Genomic DNA, 25,750 nt, shown 5'->3' on the forward strand with positions numbered 1-25,750 from the left:
AGAGGGGGAAAGTTCAAGGGAGATGTGCGTGGAAAGATTTTTACGCAGAGGGTGGTGGGTGCCTGGAACGCTTTGCCAGTGGAGGTGGTAGAGGCGGGCACGATAGCATCATTTAAGATGCACCTAGACAGATATATGAACGGGCTGGGAACAGAGGGAAGTAGATCCTTGGAAAATAGGCGACAGGTTTAGATAAATGATCTGGATCGGTGTAGGCTGGGAGGGCCGAAGGGCCTGTTCCAGTGTTGTAATTTTCTTTGTTCTTTGTTCTTTGAGTGATGTTGCTGACTGGAAGTTGCTGATCAAGTTGTCACGCGTTACATGGTCAATTGGTGAATTTGGCGAAGGAGTTATCTTGTGTTAAAATCTTAGTTTCCAGGGCAACCGACTCGTCATATCCGTTAGACAAAAAAATATTAGGAATACATCTAGGAACATCTAAGAAGTAGACACTTTGGAAACCCAATCACCGTGTGTGACCCTGACTGGAAAATGTTTACGACGTTAATATTCCTTCCAATCGGTGAGTACATATTGTGCATATTAGCTTCAACGTCCCAAGGATTGTGGTTGTAATTGAGGAACTGTGTAAAACTGAGGAACTGCATCAACAGATGTAAGCCTGCATGTTTTTTTTGAATGCCCACTTCCTATATTTTGCAACTGAAAATATGAGACCGTGCAAGGAATTGTTTGCCTGATTTGCAACATAGAAGTCCTGCAGTGCAGAATGAAGCCATCGAGTTTGTAACAACCCACAGAAAGAGCACCCTACATAGGCTGACCCTACCCACCTGTGGATTAGCGTCACCGAACGGCATACCTTGGGACAAAAAGGCGGTGATCAATCCATCAATCCATCGATCCTGCAGCTATTTGGACCGTGGGGTAAACCGGGGCACCGGGAGGAAACCCCCGCAGACTCGGGGAGAAAGTAAAATTCCACCCAGACAGTCACCCAAGGTCGGATTAGAACCCGGGTCCCAGGCGCAATGCTAACCACTGTGCTCCCGTGCTGCCCTCTGTTCTTAAACTATGCGAAAATGTCACAGAGCATTTTGGTAAAAAGTCCGATCAAGGTAGAAAGTACACAATACCAACATCTGGAGGAGAGTGCGGGAATAGGGCCGTGGGGCAGTTTTTCGTCATAAGGTAGAAAGGATGCGGGCGAGGACCCTGGTGCAGGCAGTCAGCATCGCACAGAGCGACTACAGCCGGCGGGCCCTGCTGTAGACAGTCAGCATCACCAGGGTCCTCCACCTGCACGACCCTCTTGGTGTTGCTGACAGCTGCGCCAGGGTCGTCAACCTACACTCCCATCTTCGTGTTTCTGACTGCCTGCCCAGCGTCCTGAACCAACAACATCAAGTGGATCTTTCAGGTAGAGGACCATGATGCAGGCAGTCAAAGAACAAAGAAAAGTACAGTACAGGAACAGGCCCTTCGGCCCTCCAAGCCCGTGCCGACCATGCTGCCCGCCAAAACTACAATTTTCTACAATTCCGGGGTCCGTATCCCTCTATTCCCATCCTAGTCATGTGTTTGTCAAGATGCCCCTTAAATGTCACTATCGTCCCTGCTTCCACCACCTCCTCCGGTAGCGAGTTCCAGGTACCCACTACCCTCTGTGTAAAAAACCTGCCTCGTACATCTCCTCTAAACCTTGCCCCTCGCACTTTAAACCTATATCCCCTAGTAATTGACCCTTTTACCCCGGGGAAAAGCCTCTGACTAGCCACTCTGTCTATGCCCCTCATAATTTTGTAGACCTCTATCAGGTGGCCGCTCAACCTCCTTCGTTCCAGTGAGAATAAACCGAGTTTATTCAATGCTCCTCATAGCTAATGCCCTCCATACCAGGCAACATTCTGGTAAATCTCTTCTGCACCCTCTCTAAAGCCTCCACATCCTTCTGCTAGTGTGGCGACCAGAATTGAACACTATACTCCAAGTCAGCTACAGCAAGTGGATCTTTCAGGTAGAGGACCATGATGCAGGCAGTCAGCTACACCAAGTGGATCTTTCAGGTAGACGACCATGATGCAGGCAGTCAGCTACACCAAGTGGATCTTTCAGGTAAAGGACACTGGTACAGGACCCTGGTACAGGCAGTCAGCTACACCAAGGTAAGTCGTGCAGGTGGAGGACCCTGGTACAGGCAGTCAGCTACACGACGAGGGTCGCGCAGGTAGAGGACCCTGGTACATTGCAGCCAGAAACACCAAGTGGATCTTTCAACTGGAGGGCCCTGGTGTAGGCAGTCAGCTACACAAAGTGGATCATTCTTGTGGAGGGCCTTAATGCAGGCAGTCAGCTACACCAAGTGGATCTTTCAGGTGGAGGACGCTGTGCATGCAGTCAGCTACACCAAGTGGATCTTTCAGGTAGAGGACCCTGGTACAGGCAGCCAGCTAAACTAAGTGGATCTTTCAAGTTGAGGACCCAGATTCAGGCAGTCAGCTACACCAAGTGGATCGTTCAGGTGGAGGACCCTGGTACAGGCAGTCAGCTACACCAAGAGGGTCGTGCAGGTGGAGGATTATGATGCAGGCAGTCAGCTACACCAAATGGAGCTTTCAAGTAGAGGACGCTGGTATAGGCAGTCAGCTACATCAAGAGGGCCGTGCAGGTTCTGGACCCTGGTACAGGCAGTCAGCTACAACAAGGGTGGTCGTGCAGGTGGAGGACTCTGATGCAGACATTCAGCTACACCAAGAGGGTCGTGCAGGTTGAGGACTGTGCAGGCAGTCAGCTATAAGAGGGTCGTGCAGTTGGAGGACCCTGGTACAGGCAGTCAGATACAACAAGGGTGGTCGTGCAGCTTGTGGACCCTGGTACATGCAGTCAACCACAACAAGGGTGGTCGTGCAGGTGGAGAAACCTGATGCAGGCATTCAGCTGCACCAAGGGTTGTCCTGCAGGTGGTGGATGATGATGCAGCCACTGGAGAGAAAGGCTTCTAACGAGCAGAAACTTATATCCAAGTTCTGCACACATGAGAAATGGCCTCAACGGGGACCTTGGATTCTTGTCGCATTACATTCGACATGAGGCAGCACGGTGGCATAGTGGTTAGCACAATTGGTTTTCTGCTCCAGAGTCCCGGGTTCGATTCCCGGCTGGGTCACTGTCTGTGTGGAGTCTGCATGTTCTCCCCGCGTGTGCGTGGGTTTCCTCCGGGTGCTCCGGTTTCCTCCCACAGTTCAAGGATGTGCAGGTTAGGTGGATTGGCCATGCTAAATTACCCTCAGGGTCCAAAATTGCCCTTAGTGTTGGTTGAATGGGGTTACTGGGTTATGGGTGGTGTTTGCTTGGGTTGGGTGCTCTTTCCAAGAACCGGTGCAGACTCGATGGGCCGAATTGCCTCCTTATGCACTGCAAATTCTATGAAATTCTATGAAATTCAACCCCCACCATCTGGCCTGGTCTTGCGAAATCCTACCAACTGTCCTGGCTTTGGACAATTCACACCTCTATTTTATGTGATTATCTCTCTACAGTGGCTCCGTCTGGATCTGTAGACTTAAGTACCTGGAAAGATTCGCATGCAAAGTATCGTCTTCCATTTTTGACTTTGTCTATTTTTATGTTTGTGGAACCTACCTCTTCATTCACCTGAGGGAGGAGCAGTGCTCCGAAAGCTAGTGCTTGAAACAAACCTGTTGGCCTTTAACCTCGTGCTGTAAGACTTCTTACTGTGCTCATCCAAGTCCAACGCCAGCATTTCCACCAAGTAAATTGTGGAAGGCAGACGTTTACAAATTTGGGAGATGAGCTAGCAAGAGTGTATTGGTTCCAGCTATTGGAATGTTCTCTGTAAAACTATTTCAAAGCAGTAGGAGGCATTCAGAAGTGAAATTGTACAAGTGGCAGCCCAAGCAGGTGGCCAGAAATGATGAGGGCAATTCTGCCAAACTAGAGTCATGCGGTTACCCAGACGAGCGCAAATTCGGGGTCGAATGGCTGGACGTCTGGTTCCTGATACCGATTGACCCCAACTAAACGGGTTCAAATTCCATGAATGAATTATTCATGAAGGCCTAGAATTCAGCCATACCCCTCGCCTGAGGTGTGGCGCCCTCCTGTTCAGTCATCAGTTCTCAGCTTTCTTCGAAAAGAGGAGAGCAGTCGCGGGGAATATACAAACGTTAATTTCTAATGTCAAAACGAAACAAAATGTTAGTTCATTGCGGTCACAAAATGCGCAATAGTGTGGAAAGACTGGAGCATAATAGAAAGTACTGCGGTGAAGTCAAAATGTAAATTCGGAAAGGAAAGTGGCAATAGAAACATTACTGGCAGTAGAATCAAGAGATCCGAACATGTTTTCCAGAAAATTAAGAGCAAGTGAGGGAGGTCCTCTGGATTTATATATAACTTTGATGAGGCCATAGCTGGAGCACTATGTGTAATTCTGATCCACACATCATAGGAAGGATGTGATTGTACTGAAGGGGATGTAGAAGTGATACGCCAGGATGGTGTCTGGGAGAGAATTGTAAAGTCATGGAGAGATGTTATCCAGAGAGGCTTCCGGTAATTTCACTGGAACAGAAAAGACTGAGGGGTTACCTGGTTATGGTATCCAAGATTATGATGGGCATGGACGGAGTAGATATGGAGCAGGTATTCCCCTTCGTTGAAAGGTCAGTCACGAGGCGACACAGGTTCAAGGTGAGGGTCAGAAGAATTTGGGGAGATTTGAAGGAAACCTTCTTACCCAGAGGGCGGTCCAGGATTGGAATTCACCTCCTGGGACGGTGATCGAGGCGCGTTGCCTTTATAAAGCACCTGGATGAGTACTTGGCATCTCGTAACATTCAATGCTATTTGCAAAGTGCTCGCAAAGGGATTAGATAGGCAGGTCACGTGTTTTCCATGTGTTGGTGCAGGTTTATTGTACCAAATGACATCTTTTGCATTGTATTATTCTGAGATTCGGTGAAAATCTAAGCACATTAGCGGCCCAATCCATACATGTTTAGGTCAATCGGCCTTACTAAATTGCCACTTAGTGTCCAGAGAAATGTAAATTAGGTGGCTTTGTCATGTCAAATTATCCCTCACGGTCCAAAGATTAGCTGGGGCTGTGGGGATATGGTGGGGAAGTGGGCCTTTGTTGGTGCTCTTTCAGAACGTCGGTACAGAGTCCGTAGGCAGAATGACCTTCCGCACAACAGGAGCCTATATCTCGATGACACCCCTCTGTTTCTATTGGGGCAAAGCAGGATTGGGCTATTATTTTGGATGATCTGCCATGATCATAATGGATGTTGGACCAGACTCGAAGGAGCGAATAACCTCCTCCTGCTACTGTTTTCTATGTTTCTAAGTGCAGAGCCCCCTATTTTGTTGCTGCTTTCAGGCATTCGTCCATATCGAGCCTTCTGATGTGTCCCAACCAGAGCAGCGCCCAACGTCACTGGGAATAGAGATGAGCTACTTGCCAGACTGCTCCAATGACGTGTGTCACATAAATCTGGGTCTGAGGTTTTAGCGTGGAGGCTACAAACCTTTACAGCCATGAACCCCCCCCCCCCCCCCTCAACCCCATTCAGACTGAAAAGGTCGCGTAGAATTATTAAATCTTGACGTCAATGGACGTATTTATCATTAGATTAACACCGATCGTATCTTCCTGATCTTCCAATTTTCCAAGATTGACACAGCACGGTAGCATTGTGGCTAGCACAATTGCTTCACAGCTCCAGGGTCCCAGGTTCGATTCCGGCTTGGGTCACTGTCTGTGCGGAGTCTGCACATACTCCCCGTGTGTGCGTGGGATTCCTCCGGGTGCTCCGGTTTCCTCCCACAGTCCAAAGATGTGCAGGTTAGGTGGATTGGCCATGATAAATTGCCCTTAGTGTCCACAATTGCCCTTAGTGTTGGGTGGGGTTACTGGGTTATGGGGTTAGGGTGGAGGTGTTGACCTTGGGTAGGGTGCTCTTTCCAAGAGCCGGTGCAGACTCGATGGGCCGAATGGCCTCCTTCTGCACTGTAAATTCTATGATCTATGAACTCCCAACAACCAACTCAACCCAACCAACTCCCTACCCTGTGGAGCAAGTGATCAGAATGTTCGCAATAGGAAGATAATTTGTGGTGTGGTAGATTCGATTTAGATTTATTGTCACGTCACCGAGGTACAGTGTAGAGTACAGACCAGACAGTAAATAACGAGGACGAAAGCCTTAGAATCCAGGACTATATAAATGAGATGGTGAGATTGACTGTGAAAAATGGAATTTTACCCTGAGATGTGCGAGGTGCTGAATTTTGGGAGGACTAACGAGGCAAAGGAATACTGAATGAACGGCAGGACGCTGTGCATTACAATGGAGCAGAGGTACCTTGTGGTGCATGTCCATAGATCCTTGTAGGAAGGCGGCGAAAGCATATGGGATGCCTCCCTGAATTAGCTCAATCATTAGATGTAAGCACATGCTTTAACAAGCACACTTCAAACCACATCTAGAGCTCTGTGCAATTTTGGCCGCCACATTCTGGGAAGAATTTGATTGCACCAAAAACGATCCAGAAGGGATTCACCTGCAGGTTGCCTGGGCTGGAGTGTTTCAGCTATGAAGAGAGGGTGGATAGTCTGTGATGGCTTTCCTAGGAGCAGAGGACGCTGGTGGTGGACGTTGCTGAGGTGCACAAAACTATGAGGGACGGAGAGACGGTACCTCGAAAGAAACTTTTACCCTTCGCGGAGGGTAATTAACCATGTGGGGGAGGGACGCAGGTTTAAGGTAAGGGGCAGGACGGTGGCGCAGTGGTTAGCATGTTTCCTCAGGGCGCCGTGGACCCAGGTTCGCTCCCGGCTTCGAGTCATTATCCATGTGGAGTTTGCACATTCTTGCCGTGTCTGCGTGCGTCTCACCCCTTCAACCAGAACAGAATGTGCAAGGTAGGTGGATTGACCGCGCTAAATTACCCTTTAATTGCAAAAAATAAATAAATTGAGTACTCTAAATTCATAGACAAAAGGACAGGGGCAGGAGATTGGAGACGCGGTTGAGGAAGAACCATTGACCCAGCGGGTGTTGTCGATCTGGAAACCACTGCCTAAAACGTTGAGAGAGCCGAGAACCCACATAATTTCAAACTCTACAGAATACAAGACTACGGACACACGGGCTGGAAAATGAGATTGGAAAGATAGGTGCATGATTGCCAGTGGAGACAGAATGGACCGAAGGCCACTCTATGTGCTGAAAGCTAAATGTCTCTTAAACCCCAGCGGTCTGAGGCTCTGGAAATCATTTGAGTTTCTATCTCCACATTCTGTTATTTGCGATGTGTGGAAAGAGTGCACGGAATGATGCACATTCTAGGTTTTTTTTTAACATTGTCACTCCTTTTCTTTTTAGTTCATTTCGGCTGGCTTCTCGGAATGGACATATGTGAGTAACCGATTTTAAAACTGAATACAATAATTGCAGTTTCTGGGCTAACGTGTCACCATTTAACTGTTTTCAGTCTTGGTGAGGAGATTAAAACAAGGTGGAAATAATCTGCTGCATGAATCAGTGTGCAACGTTCCTCTAATGCTTGAGCAATGTTTGCTGCTCTCAGACTTTCCTCCAATTGTGTATTGTGTTCGGAGCAGTGATTGCGACCTGCCCACTTCTTGTAGATTCTATTTGGCAGCAACATTCAGAACTAACGACAGTGTTTAACGTTGAAACAGTTGAACGAGTTATGTTGCAGAGAAGATAGCACACCCGTTGTCAAACTCCAGGAGGGAAGTGGAAAGCAGAGATGGTATACTAGGCAGAACTCCGTTCCCACTATGTCAATCTGTTCTCAGCTCCTAGTTGCATTTTCTATCCTGCTTACATTTGTTGTGCAATTAACATTTTCTAAATTATTGATGTGCCACGGTCAGCATCCTCATTCGCCATAATCACCCGCATTTACATTCCTTTTGTCTTTCTGTCCAGGATATCTTTGTCAATTTCCACACATGGCACGCTTCCTGTCCAGAGGTGCTGCCCCAATTCCCCCGCCCACATATTTATACATTTGGCGCTATTTCCAGTTCTCTCCAGCTTTGACAAATCCATCCAGACTTGAAACGTTAGCTCATGTCATTCTCAAGATGTTGGGATTGCCAAGTATCTTCTGATTTTGGAACCAGTTCTGTTGTAAGAACGTTTACGAAGCTTTACTCTCTATCGTTAATAAAACATAGTACATTTATACAGCAAAGTATATTCATTGCAAAGTTAAAAGCTGTGATCAAGCAACATTGCAACCCTTATGTTATTTCAATGTGTGACTACTTAATGGTTAACCAATAATGAGGTCTGCGCTGATTGGCACGCCGATTGGAGAAATGTATTTAATGTGTGATCTGTTTGACTTCAGTTGATTTACCGATGCCAGACTTAACTTCGTTCCCGCCTTACGGACACTTTTTTACCGGAGAGAATATAACTTTGAATTGTCGTTGCCACTGTCCTGCCGTAAGGATCCAATATTATCACAACCGGAATCCTACAAATCGAAGGGATTATGACGAAGGACAGTGCAAGACGCACCTTGAATATAACGACACCGTGGTCATTGGAGGAATCTACAGTTGTGAATGCTTGGATTGGAGCGAAAAGGGCTGGAGGAGGTCAAATCTGAGCAATCCCATTTCGATAAATATTGGAGGTAGCTTATCAAAATAATTTATCTGAGCCATTAGACGACATTGCTATTGTTTAGGGATAGGGCATGCGTTCGAGCCCAAAAATATTTTTTTACGACTCTGGACAGACCGCAACGGTATCTGCGATACCATAAGGATTGTTCTATTAATTGGTAAGGCAGTCAGGAAAGGATATCTCGCTCCAGGGGGAATTTCACGGAGAGTAAGGATACGGTACATTAAAACAAACTTTATTGCGAACACAGTATTAAAATGTAATTGACATTACAAAAGAAAATAGCTTACAACTACTCCTTAAACAATTCTAATCAATGTAGTGACACAATAACCCTTAACTGGTACCTTCCCTTCCACTCAAACAGCAAAGCTATCTCGGGTCACAATCCACGTTTAAATACAGTTCGCAGACTCACAAGTATTTGCTGCATAGAGATGACTTGAATACTCTACTTTGAGAAAGAGAGATATTTTGAGACTGCTTGAAAGAGAGAGACCTGGCACATTGTGAGAATAATGCAGATATTTCGGCTGAGCTTCTTCAGAAACATGATCAGTTCCCTTTCCTGCCAATGACTAACGTTGGAAACCTCAACAGCTGACTACTTGGAGCCCTGGCTCCTCCCATTAGCTACTTCATCTTACTCATCTGATCACAATATCTCTAATTCACGACCCTGAAAGGAACCCTCTTAATAAAATGCAGATCCATTTACCAAGCGTTTACGATGCTTTAATCGCCCCCTCTCTCCAAAAACGCCTATGCTATATTTCAAATCAGGAGTTTTAAAAACGCTACTGCAACAGTGAAACACACACTAACCTATACCTTGAAGCCTTACTGCACTAACCACATAGACTACAATGTATCTGAAATTCCAACATTCATCAACATTGTTTGCACGCAAGATTCTTTATTTGTCATTGTGCTTCAAAACGTTCCAGATTTTTCCCCCCTGTTGCAGATCGACTTTCTCAACCGACTATCAACAAATTCAAAAATGTCGGACTTACTGGAAGCGGCGAAATTGTTCTTATTTCCTGCAATGGGGACATTCGCTCCTCCGGGGGCATGTTCCACTTGCACAGAAACCGGAGCGTGGAACCTGTACAATCTCATCACATGAATGGCGATCAGCGAACTGCGATCTTCAAAGTCAACGTTACGGGAAGTGATTCTCTGGGAGGTTATGGCTGCCGGTATCAAACAGATGTTTTAGGAAATTGGACGGATTCTCCATGGAGCAAAGATGTTGTGGTGACTGAGAATGATCAGGAACTGCGTATGGCAATGCCAGGTACGTTTCTTTATACCAATGTCTTTCCCATTGTTTCAACTGTAGTCAAATAGAAGATTGATTTAGTTTTAAAATTAGCTAACTTTTACTGAATATCTGCAAGGAACAATTGCGGGTGGGCGACTGTGTTGCCTTCTCATTTGCATGCATATTTAATTGCCAGTAGCAATTTGATTCCCTCATTCGTCATCTTCAAATAATGACGGCATAGTTAATAAGGGGGAAAAAATGAGTTCAAATACAAGTCACATGCATGGCTACCAATGAGGCAGTATGGCCACCTAATAGCAAACGTTGGAACGTGTATTGTCGTATTCAATTTATATGCCGCTAACTTTCAGGGAATTCCTGAATTCAACTTCCTTCGCTGTCCGACCTTGAATCGCCGCGTCATTGTTTTGAAGGTAGAGTTCATAGCAGGTAATGACTGGATTAACCCATTCTACGCTGCTCAACGGGGATAGATGAAACTTGCTATTTCATTTCCAGCATTGAATACATTCGGTGAATCGGCCACAATATATAAACAACAATTATTTTGAATTCAATCGGAGTTCGGCACAGTTTCCATCGAAGAAGCGATTCATCCCTCACAAAACAATAGTAAAAACAATTGTACTCTGTTGAAACTTTGGAGATGGTGGAATGAGGTGCAGCAAACTGCGCCCACGCAAGTATATAAACGATTGAACATTTGCCCGTTTAGCAGGGCTCTGACCTTTAGATTAGATTTTTAAAAATAGATGAATCGGATAGAAGGGGAACATCCCAATCCAGAGAAACTTACCCTGAGCTATCTCTTTCAACTTCTGGAAAATGGTAGCCCTCGATTCACAATATGGGTGACAGTGAGAAAATTAGCATTTAAACAGGGAAGTCCAAATATTCGACGAACACAGTGATCTGGAAAAGCTGCAGGTTGTAGATAAAGTTTCTGGAAGGATTGCTTTACTTATGTATTATGACTGACTTGATTACTGTTCAGGGGGAATGATTTCTAAGCTAACTGAATTTTGCAGAATAGTGAATCATTGAAAATTGGGAGGAGGACTGACCAGAGGCTGAAATCTACACTGACAACTTAGTCTCGTGAACAGATAGGTGGCGGGTGAATTTCAATGCAGAGTCGTGTATTTAGGTTGCCAGAATATGAACAGACGACATAAGCTAAGAGCTGCAATGTTTGGGGCTGTGCAGGAGCGAATTGACTTGGGTGCATAAGTGTACTGATCATTGAGGTTAGCAGGAAAGGTTGAGAGAAAGTATAACTTAGAGTATAGTGTTCTGGGCTTTATTACGAATGGCATAGAGTACAAGCGGAAGTGAGTTATGCGGAACATATATGAGACCCGAGTTTGATCTCAGGAGGAATACTCTGTTCAGTTCTGTTTGCTGCAGTACAGGGACTGCAGAAGGGATTCACAAGAATGGTTCCAGGGACAAGAAACGTCAGTTATGAGGTTAGATTGGAGGCTGATTTGGAGAAAACTGTCTAAGAGGAGACTTGACTTCTGTGCACAATATCAGAAGAGGGCTGGACAGAGCCTATAAGCATACACAGAACCACACATAGCAAATAGATGCAGTTGGAGGCCATTCGGCCCTTTTGAACCTGCTCCATCTTTCACTGCGATCATGGCTGATCATAAATGGCGTGTCCTGGTCCTACCTTCCTTCGAGAATCCTTGATCCCTTTTGTCCCAAGAGCTCTTTCTAATTCCTTCCTGAAGTTACACAACGTTTTCGCCTCAAATATTCCACAGATTGATCATGCTCTCGGTAAAGACAATTCTGCTCATCTAAGACATAAATCTGTATGCTCAAACTATGGCCCACCAGTTTTGGGCTGCCCCACAACTGGAACCATTGATTCTGATTCTACCCGGTCTAATCTTCAGTATTTTCTGTTTCTATTGCCTTCATTGGCCGGGGCATTGAGTATAAGAATTGGCAAGTCATGTTGCAGCTGTATAGAACCTTAGTTAGGCCACACTTGGAGTACAGTGTTCAATTCTGGTCGCCACACTACCAGAAGAATGTGGAGGCTTTAGAGAGGGTGCAGAAGAGATTTACCAGAATGTTGCCTGGTATGGAGGGCATTAGCTATGAGGAGCGGTTGAATAAACTCGGTTTGTTCTCACTGGAACGAAGGAGGTTGAGGAGCGACCTGATAGAGGTCTGCAAAATTATGAGGGACATAGACAGAGTGGATAGTCAGAGGCTTTTCCCCGGGGTAGAGGGGTCAATTACTAGGGGGCATAGGTTTAAGGTGAGAGGGGCAAGGTTTAGAGTAGATGTACGAGGCAGGTTTTTTACGCAGAGTGTAGTGGGTGCCTTGAACTCGCTACCGGAGGAGGTGGTGGAAGCAGGGACGATAGTGACATTTAAGGGGCATCTTGACAAATACATGAATAGGATGGGAATAGAGGGATACGGACACAGGAAGTGTAGAAGATTGTGGTTTAGTCGGGCAGCATGGTCGGCACGGGCTTGGAGGGCCGAAGGGCCTGTTCCTGTGCTGTACATTTTTTTGTTCTTTGTTCTATAATATCCCCCATCACTCTTCTAGCGCCGATCAATATAATACCAACTGACTTAATCCCTCCACATCTATCATCCCAGGAATCAACCTAGTAAACTGTCGTGCACTCGCTCGATAGCAATAACATCTTCCCTCACATAAAGGCACCACCATTGCACACAATGCTCCAAGTGTGGCCTCACCGATGCGCGATACAATTACAGTAAAACATCCCTATTCCTGTACTCAAATTCTCTCACTTTGAAGGCCGACATGTCATGTGACTTCTTTATTGCCTGCTGTACCTGCGCGCTTACTTTCAGCGACAGTTATACGAGGAGACCAATGTCTCGTCGAGGAGTAGCTCACAAAACGAACGAGACGAGGGGGCACAGATTACAAGGCGAATCGCAGACATGGCGATTGTGAAAAACAGCATTATCAAAGAGAGTGGTTCGGGGTCTGCAATGCACTTCCTGGAAGTGTGGGGGAGGCAGGTACAATCGAAGCATTCAGGAGGCCACTGGATGGCGCTACGCATAGAAGCAATATACAGATGTGCGGGTGAAAGGCAGCGGATATGCACGGTGTGATGGTTCGAATTTAGGGGGCCGTTGTCGACACGCTGGGCAAAATGGTCTTCATTAATGCCGGAAAAAGTATGTGATGCTATAACATAGCAGCTAGACCACTGCAGGCACGTCAGTGTGTGAGGCAGAAATGACACCGATTGCAGATGCGCAATCCCATCAGATTCCTGGTAAGGAAGTGAGGTATTGGAATGAAACGTTATATTTCAAGTTAAGGTCTAACAGCACGACAACCCAATTTTGCTCTGCACTAAATGCATCATCCAACGACATGTAAGTTTTTCTACATCGAGTGAGCGCAAGGCTGGCACCTAACTGTGAGAGTGCTGTCCAATCAAGAACACAATGGAAATGCCTGCTGCCTTAATGACCTGATCGGCTTTGCTCATCTCGGGAACCAGAGGGAAGGCGAGTAGATTTCCAAGAAAGTGACAGGACAAAGCTTTCCCGGGATAGTGTGGATCAGAGTAAAATCCCGGGTTTAAGAGAAAATTCAAAGTGGTGGAATTGCAATTATTCCACCAGGAAGACCCAACGACATCCGAGATTTAATGTAACAGATATTGTTTTAAATAAGCATTTGGTATCGCCACACTCGGCATACATATATGTACAGTGCCCATTGGATTGAGGGGCATGTCTATAAGCTACAGTTGTTCATCAACTCAAAATTGATCCGCATTATTTTTCATCTATTTAATGCAATGTCCTTGAGTTAAAAACGCAACCTGATTGGTACATATTTGGTACAAGTACATTTTAAAGATTTGCAGCGTCGTTAACGCACACAGGGGATATCTGCTTCCCCAGGCCTGTGTTTCGCGGTGGCGCACCGTTCGCTAGAGGATTCCCTCGTCCCGTCGCCAGTAACTGAGATTTTTCCATTGTAGCCACCCCACACCGACGATGACAAACATGCAAACGGCCGGTTCGCCATGGGGCGGGATTCTCCGTCCCACTGCACCAGTTTCCTGGTACTCTGCAATGCCAGCCAGCAGCAGGATTCCCCGTCCCACCAGCCGGCTAAAGTGGTGGTGGATCTTGCTGAGGTGCACAATCACCCGCGTTTACATTCCTTTTGTCTTTCTGTCCAGGATATCTTTGTCAATTTCTCCACATGGGACGCTTCCTGTCCAGAGGCGCTGCTCCAATTCCCCCGCCCACATATTTATACATTTGGCGCTATTTCCAGTTCTCTCCAGCTTTGACAAAGCCATCCAGACTAGAAACGTTAGCTCATGTCATTCTCAAGATGTTGGGATTGCCAAGTATCTTCTGATTTTGGAACCAGTTCTGTTGTAAGAACGTTTACGAAGCTTTACTCTCTATCGTCAATAAAACATAGTCCATTTATTACAGCAAAGTATATTCATTGCAATGGTAAAAGCTGTGATCAAGCAACATTGCAACCCTTATGTTATTTCAATGTGAGGCTACTTAATGGTTAACCAATAATGAGGTCTGCTGTGTGATTGGCACGCCGATTGGAGAAATGTATTTAATGTGTGATCTGTTTGACTTCAGTTGATTTACCGATGCCAGACTTAACTTCGTTCCCGCCTTACGGCCACTTTTTTACCGGAGAGAATATAACTTTGAATTGTCGTTGCCAATGTCCTGCCGTAAGCATCCAATATTATCACAACCGGAATCCTACAAATCGAAGGGATTATGACGAAGGACAGTGCAAGACGCACCTTGAATATAACGACACCGTGGTCATTGGAGGAATCTACAGTTGTGAATGCTTGGATTGGAGCGAAAAGGGCTGGAGGAGGTCAAATCTGAGCAATCCCATTTCGATAAATATTGGAGGTAGCTTATCAAAATAATTTATCTGAGCCATTAGACGACATTGCTATTGTTTAGGAATACGGCATGCGTTCGAGCGCAAAAATATTTTATTACGCCTCTGGACAGACCACAACGGTATCTGCGATACCATAAGGATTGTTCTATTAATTGGTAAGGCAGTGAGGAAAGGATATTTCGCTCCTGGGGAATTTCACGAAGAGTAAGGATACGGTACATTAAAACAAACGTTATTGCGAACACAATGTTAAAATGTAATTGACATTACAAAAGAAAATAGCTTGCAACTACTCCTTAAACAATTCTAATCAATGTAGTGGCACAATAACCCTTAACCTGTACCTTCACTTCCACTCAAACAGCAAAGCTATCTCGGGTCACAATCCACGTTTAAATACAGTTCGCAGACTCACAAGTATTTGCTGCATAGAGATGTCTTGAATACTCTACTTTGAGAAAGAGAGACATTTTGAGACTGCTTGAAAGAGAGAGACCTGGCACATTGTGAGAGTGATGCAGATATTTCGGCTGAGTTTCTTCAGAAACATGATCAGTTCCCTTTCCTGCCAATGACTAATGTTGGAAACCTCAACAGCTGACTACTTGGAGCCCTGGCTCCTCCCATTAGCTACTTCATCTTACTCACCTGATCACAATATCTCTAATTCACGACCCTGAAAGGAACCCTCATAATAAAATGCAGATCCATTTACCTGCGTTTACGATGCTTTAATCGCCCCCTCTCTCCAAAAACGCCTATGCTATATTTCAAATCAGGAGTTTTAAAAACACTACTGCAACAGTGAAACACACACTAACCTATACCATGAAGCCTTACTGCACTAACCACATAGACTACAATGTATCTGATATTCCAACATTCATCAACACTGTTTGCACGCAAGATTCTTTATTTGTCATTGTGCTTCAAAACGTTCCAGATTTTTTTTCCCCTGTTGCAGATCGACTTTCTCAACCGACTATCAACAAATTCAAAAATGTCGGACTTACTGGAAGCGGCGAAATTGTTCTTATTTACTGCAATGGGGACATTCGCTCCTCCGGGGGCATGTTCCACTTGTACAGAAACCGGAGCGTGGAACCTGTACAATCTCATCACATGAATGGCGATCAGCGAACTGCGATCTTCAAAGTCAACGTTACCGGAAGTGATTCTCTGGGAAGTTATGGCTGCCGGTATCAAACAGATGTTTTAGGAAATTGGACGGATTCTCCATGGAGCAAAGATGTTGTGGTGACTGAGAATGATCAGGAACTGCGTATGGCAATGCCAGGTACGTTTCTTTATATCAATGTCTTTCCCATTGTTTCAACTGTAGTCAAATAGAAGATTGATTTAGTTTTAAAATGATCTAACTTTTAGTGAATATCTGCAAGGAACAATTGCGGGTGGGCGACTGTGTTGCCTTATCATTTGCATGCATATTTAATTGTCAGTAGCAATTTGACTCCCTCATCCGTCATCTTCAAATAATGACGGCATAGTTAATAAGGGGGGAAAAATGAGTTCAAATACAAGTCACATGCATGGCTACCAACGAGGCAGTATGGCCACCTAATAGCAAACGTTGGAACGTGTATTGTCGTATTCAATTTATATGCCGCTAACTTCCAGGGAATTCCTGAATTCAACTTCCTTTGCTGTCCGACCTTGAATCGCCGCGTCATTGTTTTGAAGGTAGAGTTCATAGCAGGTAATGACTGGATGAACCCATTCTACGCTGCTGAACGGGGAGAGATGAAACTTGCCATTTCATTTCCAGCATTGAATACATTCGGTGAATCGGCCACAATATATAAACAACAATTATTTTGAATTCAATCGGAGTTCGGCACAGTTTCCATCGAAGAAGCGATTTATCCATCACAAAACAATAGTAAAAACAATTGTACTCTGTTGAAACTTTGGAGATGGTGGAATGAGGTGCAGCAAACTGCGCCCACGCAAGTATATAAACGATTGAACCTTTGCCCGTTTAGCAGGGCTCTGAACTTTAGATTAGATTTTTAAAAATAGATGAATCGGATAGAAGGGGAACATCCCAATGCAGAGAAACTTACCTCTTTCAACTTCTGGAAAATGGTAGCCCTCGATTCACAATATGGGTGACAGTCAGAAAATGAGCATTTAAACAGGGAAGTCCAAATATTCGACGAACACAGTGATCTGGAAAAGCTGCAGGTTGTAGATAAAGTTTCTGGAAGGATTGCTTTCCTTATGTATTACGACTGACTTTATTACTGTTCAGGGGGAATGATTTCTAAGCTAACTGAATTTTGCAGAACAGTGAATCATTGAAAATTGGGAGGAGGACTGACCAGAGGCTGAAATGTACACTGATAACTTAGTCTCGTGAACAGATAGGTGGCGGGCGAATTCCAATGCAGAGTCGTGTATTTAGGTTGCCAGAATATGGACAGACGACTAAGCTAAGAGCTGCAATGTTTGAGGCTGTGCAGGAGCAAATTGACTTGGGTGCATAAGTGTACTGATCATTGAGGTTAGCAGGAAAGGTTGAGAGAAAGTATAATTTAGAGTATAGTGTTCTGGGCTTTATTACGAATGGCATAGAGTACAAGCGGAAGTGAGTTATGCGGAACGTATATAAGACTCGAGTTTGATCTCAGGTGGAATACCCTGTTCAGTTCTGTTTGCTGCAGTACAGGGACTGCAGAAGGGATTCACAAGAATGGTTCCAGGGACAAGAAACGTCAGTTATGAGGTTAGATTGGAGGCTGATTTTGAGGAAACTGTCTAAGAGGAGACTTGACTTCTGTGCACAATATCAGAAGAGGGCTGGGCAGAGCCTATAAGCATACACAGAACCACACATAGGAAACAGATGCAGTTGGAGGCCATTCGGCCCTTTGAACCTGCTCCATCTTTCACTGCGATCATGGCTGATCATAAATGGCGTGTCCTGGTCCTACCTTCCTTCCAGAATCCTTGATCCTTTTTGTCCCAAGAGCTCTTTCTAATTCCTTCTTGAAGTTAGACAACGTTTTCGCCTCAAATATTCCACAGATTGATCATGCTCTCGATAAAGACATTTCTGCTCATCTCAGACATAAATCTGTATGCTCAAACTATGGCCCACCAGTTTAGGGCTGCCCCACAACTGGAACCATTGATTCTGATTCTACCCTGTCTAATCATCAGTATTTTCTGTTTCTATAATATCCCCCATCACTCTTCTTAGCGCCGATCAATATAATACCAACGTTCCAGAGCATTCCGTTGCCCAGATTTCATTCTGTCAGATAGTCAGTGGTCACTTCCAGGTGCTTCCCGATACTGACATCCAGCAAATAACCCTGCACCATTGAACCGAGCGTTCAACCACGCCGAGTATGACACAATTAATTCGGTACACCACTTGTTTTTCATACAGTTGAACTGTCAGTAGCCTTCCAATGCCTGAAATAGATGAGGGAATCGATGTGTCAGCGTTACTCCCATTTTCCGGGGATGGCTGGGACAAACGAAAATAAACCCTTTTTATTCTCCTTTCATAGACATCCCTCCCACCTCGCTGCCCTTGGTGAGGCATTGCCTGAGTGTCTTGTTGCTCGTTGGTATGGTGCTAATCATCGTTGAACACAAAGTAAACGACTTATCACAAAAAGGTACGACTATGAAGTTATTCTGCTGCCCTCTACAAAATCAGTAATGTCTATACAAATACTCAATAGCATTCAGCCACGCAGAATGTACAACACAGACGGTCAGCCGGCCACCGAACTTAATGCCCTAGTATCCTTCTCTGGTTCAGGGGTGGAACCTGCACCTACCGTGCATATTGAGGCTATTCTTACCACCGAGTGTGCACCGACATTCTGAAAGAGCACCTACCAAGACCAACTTCCCCAGCGCATCCGCCTAACCTGCACGCCTCGGGACACTAAGGGACAATTTAGCATAGCGCATCCACCTAACCTGCACATCGTCCGACGATAAGGGGCATATTAGCATGGCCAGTCCACCTAACTTGCACATCCTGGGACCCTCAGGGGCAATTTAGAATGGCCAATCCACCTAACCTGCACATCCTGGGGCGGTTAGGGGCAATTTAGCATGGGCAATCCAATTACCCTCCAGGGGACTCTCGGAATCTGACACATCTTAATTCAAGATTCTTTTATTTTTCTGCGTTCGCAGATAATTCTGGCACTGTCTTTTTCACACACACCCTCTGCCCGCCGCCAATACCCCGACACCCTCCCTCCCGAAAGACCCTCCTTTCTCCTCTCTCCCCACCACACCCCCTTCATTTACCTTCTATTTGTCCAGAGGCGAGGGTATCTGGTCTCCAGCGCAAAGTTTAGTGCGTGTTCCATTTGTTTTTGTAGATATGTGTGTGGACTGTTTTAATAATGAGAGTATCATATCCCCCCCCCCCCCCCGTACGTTGGTACTGAGGGGAAGGTTCCCTCTTTCTCCAATACAAAATTAGTGTTTGTACCGTTTGACCTTACATATATTTTTTACTGTTTTAATGAAAAGATATCGCCAATCCAACTAACCTGCACATCTTTGGGCACTAAATGGCAATTCAGCTGGGGGACTCCCGGAATCTGGCACATCATAAATTATTTTGTTTTTCTGCCTCCGTAGATAGTTCAGGCAATGGCCCATTGGGAGCTCTCCACCACCCCCCTTGCCCGTCTCTCCCCACCAGAACCCTCTCTTTCCCTTCTGTTGGTACAGGGCGAGGTATCTCGTCTCTCCAGCGCAAAGTTTAGTGCTTGTACGGATTTTTTTTGTACATCTGTATTGTGAACTGTTTTAATAATCAGAGTATCCTACACCCTCCCCTCCTCGTACGTTGGTACAGAGGGGAGCGTACCCTGTTTCTCCAATACAAAATTAGTGTTTGTACCGTTTGGCCTTGTATACATTTTTTTCCTTTTTTAATAAAAAGAAATGGCAAGTCCACCTTACCTGCACAGGTGTGGACTGTTGCCTGTAACCGGACACCCGGAGGCAACCCGCGAAGACACGGGCCGAAGCGCAAAATCCACACGGTTACCCAGAGTGGGAATTGAACCCAGCAAAGTGAGGCAGCGGGACTAACCCAATTTGCGAATGTGCCGCTCATTCTCTCCTGAATGCAAACCTATTCCTCTGGTTCTACTATTGGAATAGTAATTTCACGCAGCACATCAGCGGCCTCTCAAAAAATGTCTCAATTGCGTTGAAAGGCAATTATTTCAGTCTGTTCATCTTTTCATGTTTGGCACAGACTCCCAATTCTTCAATGATACTCTTTCTCCCACACTTTGGATAAGGCCAGTCCCTATTTCTGTAACATGCAAACTGAAAATACCCAAAGTGTGGCTTCACCTGGCTTCCATATAATTTGTCTATTATTTCTGTGCGTTTCAATGCACTCCACCGACACTGAAACCAAAGTTTGTTAATTAATTTATTGTGCCTTATGGATCTCACTGAATTGGACCAGTCAGTTGTTTTTGTATCCTTGCTCCGGGATTCCATCTTTCCTTGTTCCTTTTTTAAATTGTCATGTAATTTGAATTCTATTTTATTGAACAATACGAATTTCGTCAACAGTATCTGTGCAATATTTTATTTCCATGCCAATTCTTAAATAGCTATATGGATTATGATTCAACAAATGCAATCATCCTTTCAAATGATGCCATTTCACCCAAATTCTTTTCATCACTGAATTTACAAATTGTGTTTTGATTCAAAATAAGGCCATGAGACGTCGGACCAGAGGTAGGCCGTAGGGCCCACCGAGATAGCTCCGCCACTTATTGAGATAATAAGTCACCTGCTAATGCTCGCATTCCTAGCATTGTTTGGCATCTTTGAATTCGTCTTTATATGTGTTTCTGGAACAGACCTCTGCATTCACCTGAGGAAGGAGCAGCGCTCCGAAAGCTAGTGACATCGAAACAAACCTGTTGGACTTTAACCTGGTGTTGTAAGACATCGTACTGTGCTCACCCCAGTCCAACGCCGGCATCTCCACATATTGAGATAATGGCTGCCCAGAATTTATTATCCTCAACTCCACGTTTCCGCCTTATCTCCATTATCCACGATTCCCTTTCAGATTAAAAATGTGCCGATCTCAGCGTTGAACACAGTTAACTACCCAGACTCTACAGCTCTCTGTGGTAAAGAACTCCACAGATTCACTGCCCTCTGTGAGAAGATATTGCTGCTCATCTCTGTTCCAATTGGGCGCCACGTTACTCAGAGATGATGCCTTCAAGTCTTAGTCAGTCACACAAGAGCAAATATTCTCTCAGCAGCTACCCTGTCAAACCCCCTGATAATCCAATATGTCGCAATAAGGTCGCCTCTCATTCTTCTTCACTCCATTGAATACAGGCCCTCTCCTTATGGGAAACCACTCCATACCCGGGATCGTTGTCAGAAATTGACAGGTCGTGTGCTAGCAATGCAAGTCATAAGTTCTTGGTCTCAAATCACCCTCCCTCCTGGTTCTCCACATCCACTTAACCCTGTGTGCTATCAATCAGGAATATATCGACATCCATCTAGAAACTATTTAATAACACAGACTACACCGCACTATGAGCAACGAGTTCCACAAATTCCCATCCTCTGCGAAAAGTTATTCCTCCTCTTCTAACTATAAATCTACCACCTCTCAACCTATATCTGTGACCCCGCGCTGCAGATTTCCCCCAAGGGGAACAATTTGACGACATTGATTTCATTCATCCCTCCTAATATTTTGTAGACCTCCATCGGCTCTCTGTTATTCTTATGAGCGCCAGCGAGTAGATGCGTAACTTGATTCCTATAGGGCTTACCAACAGACATGGCAAAGGCAGTTTCCGAACGGATGGTGAGGCTAATAACTAATGCCCAATATCTCAGAATGTGTGTCGACCATTCAGGTACGAGATGAGGGGACATTCAATGACCCAAGCGGCATATACGTCAGGGAATACAGGTGTGATAGTCTCGGCGACAATCTATTGACCAATCAAGTTGCCCATGCGAAAAGTGGGGTTGAACCGCAATATTGAACACCTGCATTTCCTGTAATGTCAGAACAACGTTGCTGTCAAACTGACTGCAGGATTTAGATTAGGATTAGCTTTTATTTAACTGTAATGCATTACGCCGAATGTTGGTGAGGGGCAGAATAGTGAAGGTCCGCTTTCAATATGGGAAGTCACTTTCCAGATTGTATGAAATGACATTGTCCTCCTGGTCACATGTTTTATGATGAGCCGGATTGTCCAGTGATGCATTTCTCTTATCTCCATTCTCATTTTCCCAATAGCAGACGTAGTTGAAATCCTGATGATGTTGAATGTCTTGCGCATTCCAAGTTGGAAGGCCGACCTGTACCATTTACATGAAACCTGTTTTCCTTTTTCTAAATGTCCACTCTATTTCCTGTTCAATCGCAATTGGGTAGTTCAGCACCTTGTCATTACGTTCACTCAGTGCTCAGGTTTTCAGAACGCTCCCTTCAAGTATTGGTTCTATTTGCGTGTGTATCCATCAACATATGTATGTACACACATATATTATAAATATATACATGTTTGTGTGTCTGTTCTGTGTGTGTGTGTTGCGTACATGGGTATGTATGCGTATGAGCACGTTGTATGTGTCTATGTGTTTGCTATATTTGCGTGCACAGGTGTGAGGTGTATGTTCTGTGTGGGTATGTGTACATGGTTTTGTGCGTAGATGTGCGTGTTAAATATGTGTGTGAATGTGTGTGTAGATGTATACGTGTGTTTGTGTGTGTGGTGTGTGCCATGTGTGCGTGCGTATGTTTGTGTGCGTGCATGTACGTTTTTTGGTATGCACACATGTTTGCGTATATGTGTGGGTGTTTCTGCGTGTAAATGTGTGCATTCGTGTGTGTGCGTGCTTCAGTGTATGTTTATGTCAATCTGTATGACACTTTCTATGAAGACGTTCAGGATCATTTTTCGCCTCCGAGAACGGGGTTTGGAAAACCCCGGAAGGTGAGCGAGACGTGCTCCTCATTCAGAGGACACATTCAGAATGTGAGGAAAAGTTACACAGGAGAGGAAAACACCTTGCTCATCTCAATTGTAATATTCTAACACATGACAGTGAATTCATGTTTTGTTATTGCCTCCAGGTAGGATACCATTGAACACCAGAGGCTCTGCGGTGTTTTGCAACAGGGACAAATCAGTCCATATATCACTTGGTTAATTCGCTGTTTCAAGAGTGGCTTCTGCATAGGGCATGTTGCAAGTGTGTGCAATTTAAGCATTTGTTTCTGAGTGCTTTATAACAGCTGCTGGAAGATGTCTCCACTTTTAAAGTGCTGTCTCATAGAACCATAGAACTTACAGTGCAGAGGGAGGCCATTCGGCCCATCTAATCTGCAGAGGCCCCTGGAAAGAGCACCCTACTTATACCCACTCATCCACCTTACACCCGTAACCCATTAGCCCCTAAACCGTTTTGGACACTAAGAGCAATTTATCATGGCCAATCCACCTAAGCCGCACATCTTTGGACAGTGGGATGAAATCTGAGCATCCGGAGGAAACCAACGCAGACACGAGGAGAACGTGCAGACAGTGACCCAAGCCGGGAATCGAACTTTGGGCCCTGGAGCTGTGACGCCACAGTGCTAACCACTGTGCCACCGTGCCGCCGACATACCAAGGTGACTGCAGTCGCTACTGACACCTATGTGTGAGAATCATAGGTTTGTTCCCGGATGGATGAACGCAATCTATGAGAGGTGGGAGAAGCAGGAGTATGGCGGGTGAGGGATCTATTTTTAGGGGAACAGTTTGCAGGTTTGGCGGTGCTGAAGAAGTTTGAGTTACCGCAGGGTAGCGAGTTCCGATATCTGCAGTTTCGGGTTTGGCGTGGTAGGAGCTGCCTACTTTCTCCAAATACTGCTGGATAAGCTGTTAGCGCCAGACATGGTGCGGAAGGAGGATCTGTGATATTTATACCTGGTTGTGAGAGGAAGAGGCGATGTGAGTGCAAAGGTTCAAGGGCAGGAGGGGAGAAGAAGTGGGGACCGAGGTAGTTTGAGGGGATAGAGTAAGATATAGTACTGGGTTAATGCGGAGTCCTCATTTGCGAGGCCGCACGGTGGCACGGTGGTAAGCATTGCTTCCGCACAGCGCCAAGGAATCAAATTCAATTCGCACTTCCGGTCACTGTCTGTGCGGAGTCTGCACGTTCACCCCGTGTCTGCGTGGCTTCCCTCCGGGTTCACGGTTTCTTACCACAGTCCATAGATTTGCAGGTTAGGTGGGTTGGCCATGTTAAATCTCGCTTGGTCTCTAATATGCTTACGTGGGGATATTGGGTTGCGAGGATAGGGGTCTTAGGCAGCGTGCACTTTGAAATGATCCATGCACACTCAATATTCCGAATGGCCTCCTTCTGCACTGCAGCGAGTCTCTTCTATTCTATGATGTTCAATCTAAGGGGGTGCATAGGGAACATATGACATATGCTCTAATGAGGATGATCTTTCCAGGAATTGAACATCCCAATGAGCAGTGTGGGCGGATTCCGGCGAACCACGCCCAACTTGTCTGAGGTGTGAGAAAATGGAGATTATGGGGTAATATGTTCCAGACGATGCGCAATGGCTGGGTTAGCACAGTGGGATAAATAGCTGACTTGTAATGCAGAACAAGGCCAGCAGCGCGAGTTCAATTCCCGCACACGGCCTCCCCGAGCAGGTGACGGAATGTCGCGACTCGGGGCTTTTATAGTAACGTCATTGAAGCCTACTTGTGACAATAAATTATTGTTATTATTAATGATTGTTTTTGTGGGTGTTTTTTGCAACACAATCTTGTTTGTGTTTGCAATAAAATATATGTTTTAAAATGGTCACTGTAATCATTCTGGAGGATGAGGTCCACATTAGTTCGTCAGAACACGTGGTAAAAAATCGAAATAGTTCTGGTCGTTTTGTAAATGAAACATGTTTCAGTCCTGTCAGGGGAATGTTTTACTGAGAAAAAAGCCATATCGGAGCTTTAAAAAAGCTCATCATCCTTATATTGACATCTAGTTCCGGAAATGCAGGTAGAGTTAATTGTTTGAGTGCAGCTGATAGTTTTATGATCATAACGGAAGAAACTATAAAACATGTTTAATTGGATGCAGAGTTTGATTCCTGGATCTGTAAACCCTCCAATAACGGCTTTCAGAGATCATTTTAAATTCTGGAAGTTCGAATTAAATTTATTTAAACATACTCAGTAGGCTTTTGTGCATACCAAAAAACGATAAGCTGTTAAAGCAGCTCAGCGTAATCAAGCTGAAGGTTAAACAGTTTAGACGTACACTCTCGAGAGTTTAGAAGAACGAGGGAACATTTAACTAAGGAATATAAAATGAGTATAATCTTTAATTGTCACAAGTAGGCTTACATTGTGAAAAGGGGATTTTTGGAGAAAGTTGAAAATAAACCATATTGCATAACTCTGATAGTTTAGAACCAAACTATTATGTTCATGCACTTGCTCTGTTGAAGCCACAGAAAGAAAGTTTGAGTTGTGTTAAATCTTGTGGTGCAGTGCTAAAGGTTGAAATAAGCTGTACAGTTTAATCATGAAATGACGATGCTTTCGAACAGTGGATCATCAACATGTAATCTCACCTTGGCTCAAGTGTCATCAATCAATTCTTTTTCTTTTTTGTGTTGTTTAATTGAGAATAATGATGGCAGTTGAAGATATTTTATTCACTGTATTGGTTCGCATTGCTTAAGCGAAAATTACAAGTTATATTATTCTGTCGTGTTAAAGACATTTTGATGCTGTGTTGTAATAAAGTTTGTTTTCATATACCATATCTCTATTTATT

General features: G+C 44.9%; 1 protein-coding gene across 1 annotated transcript; it reads left to right on the forward strand.

Annotated features, from left to right (window-relative positions):
• The first annotated feature begins 460 nt into the window (after positions 1-460).
• Positions 461-25,708, forward strand: LOC140399621 (uncharacterized). Its single transcript, XM_072489156.1, has 8 exons — positions 461-523; positions 7,374-7,406; positions 8,374-8,664; positions 9,625-9,957; positions 14,593-14,883; positions 15,843-16,175; positions 18,418-18,528; positions 23,034-25,708. The coding sequence occupies exons 1-8, from the start codon at positions 493-495 to the stop codon at positions 23,108-23,110; spliced, it is 1,500 nt and encodes a 499-aa protein (XP_072345257.1). The 5' UTR covers positions 461-492; the 3' UTR covers positions 23,111-25,708.
• Positions 25,709-25,750: the final 42 nt, after the last annotated feature.

The sequence above is a fragment of the Scyliorhinus torazame genome, chromosome 23 (genome assembly GCF_047496885.1).
Source record: "Scyliorhinus torazame isolate Kashiwa2021f chromosome 23, sScyTor2.1, whole genome shotgun sequence".
In the NCBI taxonomy this organism is placed as follows: Eukaryota; Metazoa; Chordata; class Chondrichthyes; order Carcharhiniformes; family Scyliorhinidae; genus Scyliorhinus; species Scyliorhinus torazame.